We start from the raw sequence: 14,746 nt of genomic DNA on the forward strand, positions 1-14,746 counted from the left end.
TGCTTTTGGGATTTGCTCTTTTGGTGTCATTTCTTTGCATTCTCCTCTTTTTTACTCTTTAAATTTTATGCCTTTTGGTGCACAGTATTTTTTCCTTTTCTTTGTGTGTGTGTGTTTCTTTTTTTGAAAGATTTTTTTGGTGCAATACTTGCATTTTTCTTTTTTTTTCCACTGGGCTTTTAAAAATTTTTGTACGTTTCTGTGTTTTACTTTTCCTTTCCTTTTTTTCCTTCTTCTTCCTCTTTATATTTTTAGTTTTTCCCCTTCTTCTTCAATTTTTATGCAACTTTTAGCTCACTTTTTTTGATTTTTGGCCATTTCCCCTCTCTTTTTACCTTCTTGTGATGCATTTATTCCACAATAATTTCTTGTGCTTTTGCTGTGTTTTTTCAATATTTGTGCACTTTTTGTGCATTTTTTCATTTTTTGGGTCACTTTTCCCAACATTTCCGCAATTTTTGGTTTTTTAAAGCAGGAACAACAATGGGAATTGCATTTTCCATACACTTTTTAGGATTTTTTGTGATTTTTAAGGATTTTAAAATACGAATTGCGGGGGGAAGGGGGAGTTTTGGGGTGTGGGTGGCAGAGCCGGGCTCACGTAGGTGTGCACTCAGTCGTGCACACAGGTACATCCATGCACCCAGTGCACACTCACACACATGTACAGGGGCGGACACCCTTGCACACTCGCATGTACACACACATGCCACTCACATGCTCACACCTGTGCACACAGCCACACACATGAACACTGACACACGGTTCGCACACACAGATCTGTGCTCTCACACAGACACATGCACAGTGACACAAACACCCGCCATATGAGCAGCCACACGCACTCACGTACATGTGTTTACACACACACATACACACACACACATTCACACACACATTCACACACGTGTACACAGTGACACCCACACCTGCACACTCGCACTTGCACACTGATACACACACACACTCACACACGTGTGCAGTGACACACGCGCATTCTCTCTCACACACACACAATTGTAGACAGTGACGCACAGAGACACACACTCACTCTCTCACACACTCACACACAAACTCACACTCACTCTCTCTCCTCCTCACACATGGCCCCGTTCCCGTCCCGTCCCCTCCCCCGCCGCCCACGTGCAGCCCCGCACGCGCCACCGCCCCCCGCGCGCCCCCCTCCCACGCCCCCCATTCCCGGCCCCGCGCCCCGGCCCGGCCCCGCCCCCGCCCCGCGCCGCCCAATTGGCGCCGCCGCCTCGCGCCGCCCCCGCCCGCGCTCTTAAGCAGCGCCAATGCCCCGGCGGCGGCCGCGCCTCCGCCCCGCTCCGCTCCGCGCCCCGCGCAGCACCCCGGCCCCGCACGGCCCCGCACGGCCCCGGCCCCGGCCCCGCCATGGACACCGGCAGCAAGGTGAGTCCGCGTCCCCGGCCCTGCGTTACACAACTCTGAGCCGCACACGCGCGGCTGCTGCTGCTGCTGCCGCCGCCGCCTGCGAGCGCCTTTTTGCTTTATTTTGTACCCTTAGCGCCAGTGGAGCGCTCTCCAGAGAGCGGCCGGTGCCGGCTCAGCGCGTCGCAGCACGCCCGGCAGCCGCTTCTGGGCTCCCCGTTCCCCCCGAAATGCGTAACCGCCATGGACCGACTCGATGCTGTCCCTTTTGACCCTGTTTCGGGAATGTGGGGAGGAGGTGGCCTGAGAGGCCAGCAAAGGCCGAGGTGGCTTTTGGGGGAGCGAGGTTGGGGTGACCCCGCGGATCCCCTCAGAGCTGGGATTCGGCCGGGCACATTTGGTCTGGAGGTCCTGACCCAATTCCCATTAATTTATCCCAAACAGTGAGTTATTAAATGCTCTGAGCTCTCCCGGCCGCTCGGCAGCGGCTGGGATCCCCCAACACCCTCCCCATCCCAAATTAATTAATTTATAATTAATGTGTGGGGTAAAAGCCCAAAACGATCCGTGTGGTTAATTCCAGCAGGTCACTGACATCAATCCCATTTGCTTCATCCCAACCACCAAAATATTCCCGACCCCCCAAATATTCCCATCTGGGAAAGGTTGGAATAAATCCAACTGGGTTGTTGTTTTGGGAGGGGGAGGGTGTCGGGGGAGATGTGTTAGGAAATTGACTGCGTTGCGGCACGAAGTGTGATTAATCCCCAAAATCGTGATTTTATCCTAATTAAAGATGTGACAGGAATGATCCCTCTTGGTATTTATCCCCCTGGAAATCAACTGTATCTTCCTCCTCCCCTCCCCCTTTGGAGCATGAAATACACAATCTTCTTAAATGTAAGGATCTATATCTAGCTATCTATATATCTTCTATTTTATAATGATTTCATAGCGAGCCGTCTCGGCCGCCGCGCTTGTTTTCCAGGATGAGTGGTGGGATTGGGGGTGGGAGCCGGGAACGTGCCGGCCGGCAGCGCGGTGATGGGGGCAGGAATTAAACGCAAATTTGGTCTCATACCCAAGAAATCCGACGCATTTAACTCCCGGCTGCCCGAATGGAGCCGGAGTCGCGTTCCCGCTGTATTTCCAGCTCCGCAACCTCCCGCCTTGGATGAATTTGGGTTAGAAATAATTAATTTTTGTAAAGGTAATTAATTGCAGCGATGATTTGCCAAGCACTGATGGGTGACACTTCCATCCAGAGTGTGTTTTACATGGGAAAAAAGGGGATTTTTCACAGAAGCAGCTGGTGGTTGGGAGATGGGGGACAAACTCCCCTCCCCAACCCCCTTAATATTTAATAATTAATATTATTAACCCAGGATGGGGGGGGGGGGGGGGGGGGGGGGGGGGAGGGTTGCACATTCCGTGTGTTTTTTCCAGCTCATTCCGTGCAAAAACGTCTCCCATGCTGGTCGCAGTTGCAAAACTCACTGAGATTGTGTTGACGTCCCTGGATGACCTTTAAGTAGGGAAGAAAAATACATACAAAATCAAATTCCGCCACTCCGATGCTTCTCCCCATCCCCCCCGGTGTTCTCCCACAGCCCAAATCCCTCCCGGTCCCCACCGTACCGGTGTGACCCCCAAATTCTCTGACTTTAAGTCCCCTCCTGTGGGTTTGGAGTGGCTTTTTCCTGGCTTTCCGTGGGGGTGTGAGCTTTTCCCAAGTTGGGAGGTGTCTGCAGCCGTGTTATCCGTGTGCTGTCGCCCCCGGGAATGTGCAAATGAGTGTGCAAGGGGCTGCACCAACTGCCCACATCCCCTCTTCTGTCCTCAGATGGGACCACTCCTTAAATCCTCATGGATCATTTTAGTGGTGTTTTTGTCATGTGGATTTTCCCAAAATTCCCTCCTGGGACACCCTTTTTTAACTATGATTTGGGTTTTTAAGGAATTATTATTTTTCTTTTGTGCTCCATGGGGCAGACATCATCCCAAAATCCTCCACACTGGAGTAAAAAAATGGGATGTTCTCCTGGGACTTTCGGTTTTTTGTGTTATTGCTAATTTGCTTTTAGATAAATTTTTAATTCACTTGATCCGTGAAATAATGAGCGTCCCAAAATTGCCCAAATCTTCCTGCACTGGAGTAAAAAAAGTTGAAATTCCCTTCCAGAACACATTTTTAAATATTATTTAGAAGGAATTACGAAGACCTTTCTTTCTAGGAGGCAGCAGCATCCCAATATTCTCCATGCTGGAGTGAAAAAAGTCGGAATTCCCTGCTGGGCCACTCTTTCAATATTTCTATATTAATATTTTAAGATTATAATTTTGCTTTTAAAGGGATTATTCATTCCCTTGATCCATGAGGTGGGCTGTATCCCAAAGTCCTTCCAGGCTGGAGGATTAAAAAAAAAAAGGGTTAAAAATAGAGTTGTCAAGCCGAAGGCAGTGGGTTTGGGGGCCCCTGTCGCCCCCCTGGATCCTCCTCAGAGCGTCCTGGCTTCCGTGTTGGAGCTGGGGAGGAAGCAGGAAGCAGCTAAAAAGAAAACAAATGCTATCAATTTTTTTTACAATTTGTCTTTCCTATAACATAGAGGAATTATTAGGGATGAAACCAGGAGTTTGGGGTCTAGCTGGGCTTAAATAAGTTTATTTTATGAAAATAAGAGAGAATTCGTCCCAAAATTCCTGATAAAGATGCTTTTTTCTGCAAGGAGTTAAAAAACCCACGTGGGGTTTGGCAGGAGCTGCCTGGGCAAAGCTGCCCTTAAAAATGGACTTTTCCTTTTATTTAATTATTTTTTTTCCCCTCAAAGTTGCCTTTAATGGTGAAGTTCGAGCCGAAAGGCTCCCGGATCAGAGCCGGGCAGCGAGTTTGGAACTAGGAAGGGAGTGGGAGGAGCTGACTCACCCTGACCTTACTCAGGACAAGCCTCCAAAAAGCAGTTTTCGTGCCAGTTTTACCCTTTCATATCTTCAAACTGCTGTAATTTAATCAAAATACTAGGGTTTTTTTTTTCTCCGGGAATACAAATTTTTTTGTTGTTGTTGCTATGAAAAGTTCCCTTTTTCGAAATGTTAAAATGGAAAAATTAATTTAAATTTTTTTTGGGGGGTAGTGGCTGCTGTGAGTGCATCAAGGTGTTGTTACCTCTCACCTTCCTGGAGCAAAGTTCATTCTGCTGCCGCATCCCCATCCCTGGAGCCATGACTCACCTGTGCTTGCCCTACCTAGGGGAGCGCCTGGCAGCTCCCAGGGTGCCCTTTAGCCGGGAAAAGGCAAAATCGGGACCCAAACAAATTAGGGTCATCTCCCAAAAGCAAAGGAAAATCACCCCATCCCCTAAACCTCCCAATTTCCCCCCAAACCCACTCAACCCCCCAAAATCCCTCATTTTTAAATAATATTTCCCCAAGCAGCAGGTGCTCTCAGCATTCCCATCTTAGGTTTTTGGGGGAGGGTCACAGTTCGAATTGTGGGGTTTTGGGGGCTTTTTCTGTTGGTTTTTTGTTTGTTTGTTTGTTTGTTTTTGTTGGGTTTTTTTTGGGACACCACCAATTTACCAGCTCTTGCATGCCCTCCCAAACAGGGAGGAGATTTTCTCCTTGGCGTGGATTTACTCTGAAGCACCAACCAAATCCAAGTGCCAAAACCTCCCTGATTAGTTCTGTTGGGGCCAGGCCTAATTAATGAGCTTCATTAACGGGCCTGGCTTCATTCCCTCTGCTTTTTCCCTGGGAACTTTCACGTGAAGGGAGGCGGTGGCCAGAGTGGCAGGGTCAGGGAACAGCATTAATTCCATTATTTATTAAAAGAAAGAGGGGAATGGTTCTTAAATATAAAAAATACCCTATTTTTTGGGGGGGAGGGGGGAGTTGGAATCACCCCATCTCATTTAGATGGGATCTGAAGCATCAATCCCTTGGGAATATTAATCCAAGACACTCTGGGAGCATCCTTAGGGTGACATGTTGGTACTTAGGGAGGAACCCCCTCCACCACCTCAAATTAAGGGGTTTATAAATTTCACGTGGCTCATCCCAAAGCTGATTAAGGGGGAATGTCGGATCCTGGTTCTAGTGCCGGGAAAATCTCCTGCCTGGGATAATTGGGCCGCTAACGAAGGTGGCCCAAGCGCTGCCCTGCCCTGACCCCGCTCCCGAACAAGGCTCTGATTGTTGCTCCGGCTCAGGCAGGAGGAAGAGGAGGCCCGGGAAGGCTTTGCCAACTAACCAGGATTTTGTTCAGCGACTCTTTAATTAGACTCCGATGGAAAAGCGTTGTTAGCGGCGGCTTCCCGGAGCATCTTCGGCCGGGAGCGCACGGAGGCTCCGCCGTGCCCTGGGAGCGGCCGGCGCTGGCCCGGAGCCCGATGGTCACACGGAGCCTCCGAGGGGACCCTTGGAGCCCCGAGAACACCTCCGGCCCACCCCGGGGCCGAAATCCCGGGAATCCCCCAAACCATGGGGTTTTTTAACCCCCAAAATGACAGTTTTTGTGACTCTTTTTCCCCCTTAGCGCCAAAAATAGTGAGTTTTCTCTTTTATTCTGAATATTTGTACTCGCCGCCTTCCCAGCATCCCGTGCAGCGCCCTGCTATCGCTCCGGTGCGGGAGACAGGGCTGCGGAGATCCCAGATTTAAGCCCTTTTCCCTGTTTTCCGGCAGATGACGGCTCGCCTGATGCTGGCTGTGGGAGGAGCGGTGCTGGGCTCCCTCCAGTTCGGATACAACACCGGCGTCATCAACGCCCCGCAGAAGGTGAGTGCTCCCAGTACCATCCGCAGGGAAATTCCAGCCCCTCTGTCGCAAAATTCTACCACCCAGCAGTCCCCCGCCCCCGTGTCCGAAAACAAACCAGCCTCTGCTGCCAGCCTGGCTAAAATAGTACATCCCGCTAGGCAGCTTAGGGTTGTAATGGGATTTAAGAGGGAGCTGTTTAGCTCCAGCATTCCCGGGAGAATTTGTTTCCTCCTTGCTTGGCGTTTTTGTTGGAAAAAATCCCAGCAGTGCCTGCAAGATGCTCCTCTCTGGGTGTGGCCGGTGGAACTTTTAACCTCGGCTCGTAGTGAAGGTCTGGGGATTAATTAAGGTTTGTGTCATTCCAAGTGGCTGCTCTGACCAAGAGCTCTGTTTCTGAGTTTTGCATCCTGGCACAATGTCCCAGGAGGAGAGAGCATTGGCTGGGAAGTGCTGTAAGGGGGATGGAGAGCAGGAGGTGTTGGTTCCTCTCCTCATGTACTGCCAGGACCCTCCAGCTGCTGGTAGATACCCGTGGTCCACAGAAAACATGAGTTTTCCCAGATCTGGTGATGTTTGAGGTGTTAAACACTTGGAAAATTATCTCAGAATTCCTATGTGGTGCTTGCGATGTTCCCTGGGCACGGTTCCTGTGCTGGGATGATGTGTGGAGGGACAGTGGGGCTCTGGTGAGAGTGAAGCTGTCCCCGAGTGTCACCACCCCAAAGAATTCAACCCACGGGGGTAGGATCCAACTGCCAGAGTTTAATCCCATCCCAGTGAGTGCCTCTGGAATGTTGCCCCGTGGGATAGAAGACCCTGTGGAAAAACTCCCCAGGCCCCATCAGTATGGGAAGAGGAAAAACTCTGAGAATTCTTTCAAGGTGTTGCATTAACTAGTATTGAATCCCAGGATTCAATTCCTGTGGCTGGAGGCTGTGGCTCCCACCCAGAACCTGCAGGGTGCTGCTGAAGGCTCCTGAACTATCCCCGTGCCTCCTTGCCTTCACGTGCACTGGTCCAGCATTGGGGATGTCCGTTCTTGGATGGCCCTGAGCACTCTGCCTGGGAGACGAGCAATGGAGCAGTGTCTGAGCCGTGTGAGCTGTGAAATCCCTGAGATTGCACTGAGGAACTGCTCCCTGGTACCTGCCCACGTTTTCCTGAGCTCTGGCACTGTGAGAAGAAGGAATGCTATGATCACCACCCTGGTCAGAGCCGTATCCCAGGAGGAGCTTTGTTTCCCTGGACTGAAGGATTTTTCTCCATTGTCTCCCAGCTGGCTGCTCTGGGTGACATGGTCAGGGACCAACTGCGAGCTTCCCGTGGGACTGAGCTCCAGTCCCTGCAGCACCCAGCAAATCCAGACCCTCATGATGGGTGTTGCCACAGTTTTCCTCATGTTTCTGGGGATTAATCCCTTGGGCTCAGGCCAGGAGAAGTCATGGTGCAGGCCAAGTCACCAGTGTTGAGGGGAAGGATTTGAGATGCTCTGTGTGGGAGGACAAGGGGAGGTGGGATGAGGGTTGTCCTGGGCAGCAGGATGTGCTGGACACAGGGGGTCATCCCAGCTTTAAGGATGGGGACACATAAAGTGTGGTATTGGGATAGGGATAGATTACTGTGCAGGAGTAAAATACATTGGACTTGGAATGGGGGTGCATTAGGATAAACTAGGGCACAGAGTTGGGATGCAGGATGGTAATGCATGGAGGTGCAGGACTGGGACAGGAATACCCCAGGACACATTGAGGTGCAGGATGGGGGTGCACTGGGATAAACTGGAGTGAAGGGTCAGGATGAGGATGCACAGAGAGGCAGAGTTGGGATGGGGATGCATTGAGATGCATCAGGGCACAGGTTTGGGATGAACTGGTACTGGGATTAGTGGAGCTGGGTGGGGATGCATCACAACACTTGGGTGAAAAGGGGGGAAAGCCCCAGTCTTGGGGAAAACAGGTTTTTTTTTTCTTCACCCTTCTCCCTTTGAACCCATATTTCACCTCCTCCTCTCCCAAAAACACATTGGGTTCTTCAAAACATCCCTTTTTTTTCAGGAGGAAGGGGCAGGAAGGGGTATTTGAAAATACCCCCGGGCCTACTCAGAGCCTGAGCTGGCTGAGACTTCTCCAATAATCCAATCAATTATTTATTTTGGGAATACTGGGAGAAGATGGAAAAGCATCCAAACCTTGGTGAAGCAGGATGGAACAAAATCACTTAAATATAGAAATTCTAATGGTTTAAATGCTTTGGAAGAGGAACAACTTGGAAAAATAATGATACTATTGGGACTTGTACCCAGCCCAATATGTATTTCTTCTGCTGTCTCTGCCAGAGTTCCTGTTTGGGCTTGTATTAATGGGAAAAGTGGAAAGTGAAGCACAGTGGTGTAAATAGTGAATTGGGAGTGAAGCCCTTCAGAACAGCCAAATCTTGGAGCCACCTGAGGCCCAGCAAAGCAGGACATCTCTGGAATTCCTGCTCCTTCCAGCTGGGCTTGGTGGGGTGTTATGGAGCCCTTTGCTGTGGTGGTTTGGGGATGGGTGACCCTTAAATCATGGTGTTATGAAGGGTTTGGGTTGGAAGGAAACGTTAGAGGGTCATTTAGACCATTTCCCAGCCATGGCCAGTGACAGGAACTTGGTGAAGCTACCAGCGATGGGCTGGTTTTAAAAATACATCAAAAGAATACAAAAAGTATATAAATGTATTTTGTATATAAGCGTATACATTTTGTGTATAATAAAGAAACAAAATTTATATAAAAGCAGCTAATATTCACAAACCAGGCTGGTCTTAGTGTTTCAAACCAAGGCCTGTGTTGCATGTTGGCATCATGGTCCTGCAGAACCATGGCAGAGATTGTGTGCTATGGAATTCTTGGGGGGAAGAAACCTGGAAATCCAACTCCAGGAGTATCCAAGAGGATGGGAACTGCCCTGTGTCCCTCCCCTTCCTCTGTGAGGCCGGTGCATCTCTGGCTCCTGCCCTGCCCTGGGGAGTAGCATGACCTCCCCGTGCCTGCCCAGCGAGTTTTGGCAGTGCCATCTCTCCCTCTCTGGGCAGGGTGAGCCCAGAACCCGTCTGGCTGCATTTCCCCCACCTATCCCAGCAGGTTCCCTCCCTTGGGCTGGAGCCGAGCCTCAGCCGGCGGCTCTGGTGACAGTGACGCATTGTCTTGTGAGCTGTGGTGGCCGCAGGGACTTGTCCCTCCGGTGGCACGGCTGAAGCGGGGGCAGGTTTGATGTGTGGTTTGGTTTCTCTCCTTGTTTTCCAGGTGATTGAGGATTTCTACAACCGCACGTGGCTGTACCGATACGAGGAGCCCATCAGCCCTGCCACCCTTACCACGCTCTGGTCCCTCTCTGTTGCCATCTTCTCTGTTGGGGGCATGATCGGCTCCTTCTCTGTGGGGCTCTTTGTCAATCGCTTTGGAAGGTGAGCTCTGAGCCTGGTGGATCCCTCAGTGGGGAGGCTGTGCTGCGTCACCCCACCCCGGCGTTCCAGGACTGCCAAGGGCTGATCTTGGGGCTCTCCTGGTGTTCCTCACCTCTCTCCTCCATCCCTCTGCAGACGCAATTCCATGCTGATGTCCAACATCCTTGCCTTTGTGTCAGCTGTCCTCATGGGCTTCTCCAAGATGGCTTTCTCCTTTGAGATGCTCATCCTCGGCCGCTTCATCATCGGCCTCTACTCTGGCCTCACCACAGGTTTTGTGCCCATGTATGTGGGTGAGGTGTCCCCTACTGCCCTGCGGGGGGCCTTGGGGACCTTCCACCAGCTTGGCATCGTCCTGGGCATCCTCATTGCACAGGTGAGCACTGGAGAATATTTTGGAGGGGTTTCCCCTTTTTTCGATTCTGACACTCATCAGGGCCTGCAGTAACGAGGTGCTATGGATCTGCACAACCTTTCAGGTGGAGCTGGGGTGGGAGGGGTGAAGCTGGAGCTCAGCAGGAGCAGGGATGCTGTGGAATCTGAAGGTTTGAGATGGGCAGCATCAGGATATTAACATCTGTTGGCCACCTGGAAGCAGCACAGGAGTCCGTCCAATGGCTGTTCCAGCTTGGAGCACACCATGAGTTGCGGAGTTGTGTCCAACCAGGACTTTTCCAGCTGGGATGGGTGGCTCAGTCCCGCTCTTCCTCCTCCTCCTCAGGTGTTTGGTTTGGACTTGATCATGGGAAATGACTCTCTCTGGCCGCTGCTGCTGGGCTTCATCTTCGTTCCTGCCCTGCTGCAGTGCATCATCCTGCCCTTTGCCCCCGAGAGCCCCCGGTTCCTGCTCATCAACCGCAACGAGGAAAACAAAGCCAAGAGTGGTGAGTGATTCCTCTGCAGGCCCATCTTGGCACTCTGCAGGGTCCTTGACATCTCCTGACCCCACCTCTCCCTCTCAGTCCTCAAGAAGCTGCGAGGCACGACGGATGTGAGCAGCGACCTGCAGGAGATGAAGGAGGAGAGCCGGCAGATGATGAGGGAGAAGAAGGTCACCATCATGGAGCTGTTCCGCTCGCCCATGTACCGCCAGCCCATCCTCATTGCCATTGTCCTGCAGCTCTCCCAGCAGCTCTCAGGGATCAATGCGGTGAGTCTGGGTGGGGTCTGAATGCCACGGGTCAGCTTAGTTCACCCAGAGCTCCAGGACCTGATTTGTGGCACCTCCCTGCCCTTTGTAGGTCTTCTACTACTCCACCAGCATCTTCGAGAAGTCTGGGGTGGAGCAGCCTGTCTACGCCACCATTGGCTCTGGCGTGGTGAACACAGCCTTCACAGTGGTCTCAGTGAGTTCTGGTCCCCCCCCCCAGTGTCCCTCTAGGGAGGGTGGCAGAAGGGGCCTTTCCTGCAGGCTGGGGAGGTGGTGACGGATCATGTCCATCCCACAGCTGTTCGTGGTGGAGCGAGCTGGGCGCAGGACCCTGCACCTCATTGGGCTGGCGGGGATGGCTGGATGTGCTATTCTCATGACCATCGCCCTCACGCTGCTGGTAAGTACTGGGGAGGCTGGGAGGAGGAGGTTGAGGAGGGATGGTTGAAGAGGAGAAGGACTTATTTTTCCTTGAGGTGATGGCTGAGAACTCAGTTCTTATTGTCACATCTCTCCCAAGTTCCCAGAATTCCAGTTTCCAGCTCATGTCTTCTGCTAGCACCAGCTTAGGTGTCCATGTGCTATGTCCCCTTCATGGCACTGACCTTCTCCCTCTCCCTTGGCCTAGGACCAAATGCCCTGGATGTCCTACCTCAGCATTGTGGCCATCTTTGGGTTTGTGGCCTTCTTTGAGATTGGCCCAGGCCCCATCCCGTGGTTCATCGTGGCGGAGCTGTTCAGCCAAGGCCCCCGTCCTGCTGCTTTTGCCGTGGCTGGGCTCTCCAACTGGACCTCCAACTTCATCGTGGGAATGGGCTTCCAGTACATTGCGGTAATCATGGCTGGAATACTGGAGGAGTGGGGGGATGTGACTGGGGGGACAGGATTCCCAGGAATCTGGGTGTGAGTCCCAGGGGATCCCAGCAATTTGGGGGAGTCTCAGTCCCAACCTCTCAGACTGTACTGGTTCAGGGTGGATCCAGATCCCAGTTCTGGATCAGGGATGGAAACAGTGTCCAGCTGGATCCTGATGCTGGATCCCTGTGCCAGACTCCAGTGCCAGATCCTATTGCTGGATCCTGCTGCCAAATCCAAAGCCCAGGTCTGGTTGTGGGTTCCTGGTTCCTCATGCTGGATCTCGTTGCTGGAATTTGGTGTCAGATCTTGGTGCCAAATCCTGCTGCTGGATCCCAGTGTTGAATTCCAGGGCCACATCCTTGAGCCCTGAAACCTGGGCTAAAGCGGTTTGGTTGGGTTAAGATCCCTTGGGAAGAAGGACTTGGGGCTGGAGCAGGAACTTGACTTAGTGTTCCTTATGGAACTCAAGATGTTCCTTGAAAGGAGGACCTGGGTCTTGGATAGCCATGGCAAGGTGTGGGCAGGGTGGTACCAGCTGGTCCTTTAGCCATGGCCTATTACTCTGTGTCCAGAGATAGGAACGGAGCTGGGAAGGGGCTGGAGCACCAGGAGCAGCTGAGGGAGCTGGGAAAGGGGCTCAGCCTGGAGAAAAGGAAGCTCAGGGGCAACCTTCTGGCTCTGCACAACTCCTTGACAGGAGGGGACAGCCAGGGGGCTTGGGCTCTGCTCCCAAGAAACAAAGGACAGGATGAGAGGACACAGCCCCAAGCTGAGGTTTAGATTGGATATTGAGAAAATTTCTTCATGGAAAGAGTGGTCAGGGAGGTGGTGGAGTCGCCATTCCTGGAAATGCTCAAAAACATGTGGATATGGCACTTGGGGGCATGAGTTAGGGGTGGACCTGGCTGTGCTGGGTTGGTGGTTGGACTCGATCTTGGTGGGCTTTTCCAACCACAACAGCTCCATGATTCTTTGACTTCCATCCATATGCTCACCTTCCCCTTTCCCTTCAATCCCAGCAACTCTGCGGCTCCTACGTCTTCATCATCTTCACGGTGCTGCTCGTGCTCTTCTTCATCTTCACCTACTTCAAGGTGCCGGAGACCAAAGGCCGGACCTTTGACGAGATTGCCTCGGGCTTCCGGCAGAGCGGGGGCGGCCAGAGCGACAAGACCCCGGACGAGTTCCACAGCCTGGGCGCTGACTCGCAGGTGTAACCTGGACCCCCGGCGCCACCGCCCCCCAAATCTAGGGGGACTTTTTAAAACACTTTGTACAGACCCCAGACAGGAGGGAGTGGGGTGGGGGTCCAGCACTGACGCCCCTTCTCCAGCCTCCCCCAGTGGTTTACTGGGGACAGACTGACCTGTTTTATTTTTTTTTTTCTGCTAGGAACGAATTTTATTTTATTTTCTTTTTTAGCTGGTTTCGCGTCCAGGATTTCAAAGCCAATAGGTGTTTTAAAACCCAGCCACGCAGCCCCCACCAGCAGGAGGGCAATTCCCTGTTGTTTATTAACGACGCGATAGTTATTTAATGGAAAATCATGTAGAGGAAGTTTTTAAAAAGCTGGAAACCTTATTTTTTAACGTTCTAATCATAGAGGAAAGAAATCACATAAATTGACTAAATCTAATATTTTTTTAAAGAAAAACTACCAAGAAAAGGAGTCATTTTTTAAAGTTTCCTTGATTTCAAGCCCCGTGGTGGGTTCGTGGACGGGGACCTCCCGCCCGGGGCAGCGTGGAGGACGGAGCCGTCCAGATGGATCGGTTGGAAAGGTCAATCCGTTGTCGTAGGCTCCTCTCCTTTTGCCTGAATTCCAGATGGGAGGGGAAAATGGGAGAGGGGAGATGTCTTCTTGTTGAATTTTGGGATTAATCTCGGCAATATTTGCCCGACAGTGAAGCGCCAGTGGCAGCCGCACACGACAACATCCCCCTCCATCACCACCCCCATCCCGGGACTCACCAAAATCCAGCACCGCATGGATACAGCCGTTTCCTGCTCTGTGTATAGACTGGAAGATATTTATATTATATATATTTTTGTTCAATGGTTGTTAATAGTAGACATTTAAGTTATAGAAGTTCTGATTTGACAAGCCAAGTACTGTAAATATTCTCGGAGTATATTCACACTGTATAATGCATACAAAAGGTACAGAAAAAGGTTATAGTTTCTATAGCAACTAAGAAAATAGGATGACTTTTGTATAGTTCTGCACTGTAGTTGTATCTATTGCACTGAATTTCAGGCTGTAGTATATTAAAAAAATACACATGAGAAATACTGTCCTTTTCAAACAAAACTGAAAATACACAAAAAAAAACGCATTTCCCTGAGTGCAGCTGGTGTGGGAGCTCCTGGCACATTCCCAAAGCCACAGGGAAGGTTGTTTTTTTCGGTTTGTGGGGGGGTTTTTTAAATTTTTATTTTTAATAGTATCTTTTAAAAAATTTATTTGTTTGGTTTGGAAGTGATAACACTTGAAAGAAAATAAAGTGGGGGGGAATAAAATAAATCTCTTTAAAAATGCCTGTTCTCAGCTGGTTGTGGCACAGCCACACCAAGCTCTGGGGGTGCGTGTGTGGTTTTTTTAAGCAAATCCTTGCAGTGAAGTGCCAAGGGGAAGGTGTGTGGTGTGAACAATAAAGGAGAATGTGAGCAGCCACCCAGCCCCAGTGTCCTGTGCCTTTATTTGTTGGAGCTGGACTTTGCCTGCCCTGCCGGGGGGGGGGGGGGGGGGGGGGGGGGGGTCTGGGAGTACGTGTCCCTGCAAAGCTTTTCCACCACGGGAACGACTCACCTGGTTGCAAAATACCTGCTCTGGGTGTACAACCAGATTTTAATTGCCTGGAGCAGCCTGGGCTGGGATCATGGAGGGGATCTGGCTGGAGCTGTCCTGCCCTGTGGATCCCAAGCCTGCTCCCCTTGCCCGGGACAGAGCCTTGATCGTGCCATGAGCACCTGAGCAAGGTAATGGAGGGAGGAGGTTGCTGCTGCTCCATGGATTTGGTTTTTTCCTCCTTCAGCTGAGAAGGTGCCAAGAACTGCAAGCCTGAACACTTTCAGGCAAAGAAATGCTGATCTTGGTCACTTCAGGCTTTTTTCTATTTATTGGAGCAGCTCTTTGCCCTTCAGGGCACA

At 51.3% G+C, this 14,746-nt stretch overlaps 1 protein-coding gene across 1 annotated transcript; it reads left to right on the forward strand.

Moving 5' to 3' along the window:
- The first annotated feature begins 1,321 nt into the window (after positions 1–1,321).
- Positions 1,322–14,274, forward strand: SLC2A1 (solute carrier family 2 member 1). The gene is made up of 10 exons (XM_014888451.2): positions 1,322–1,416; positions 6,076–6,168; positions 9,428–9,588; positions 9,724–9,964; positions 10,310–10,472; positions 10,551–10,738; positions 10,830–10,934; positions 11,037–11,138; positions 11,367–11,570; positions 12,616–14,274. Exons 1-10 carry the CDS (start codon positions 1,399–1,401, stop codon positions 12,811–12,813), a joined length of 1,473 nt encoding a protein of 490 aa, XP_014743937.1. The 5' UTR covers positions 1,322–1,398; the 3' UTR covers positions 12,814–14,274.
- The last annotated feature ends 472 nt before the right edge of the window (positions 14,275–14,746 follow it).

The sequence above is a fragment of the Sturnus vulgaris genome, chromosome 25 (genome assembly GCF_052056855.1).
Source record: "Sturnus vulgaris isolate bStuVul1 chromosome 25, bStuVul1.hap1, whole genome shotgun sequence".
Classification (NCBI taxonomy): domain Eukaryota; kingdom Metazoa; phylum Chordata; class Aves; order Passeriformes; family Sturnidae; genus Sturnus; species Sturnus vulgaris.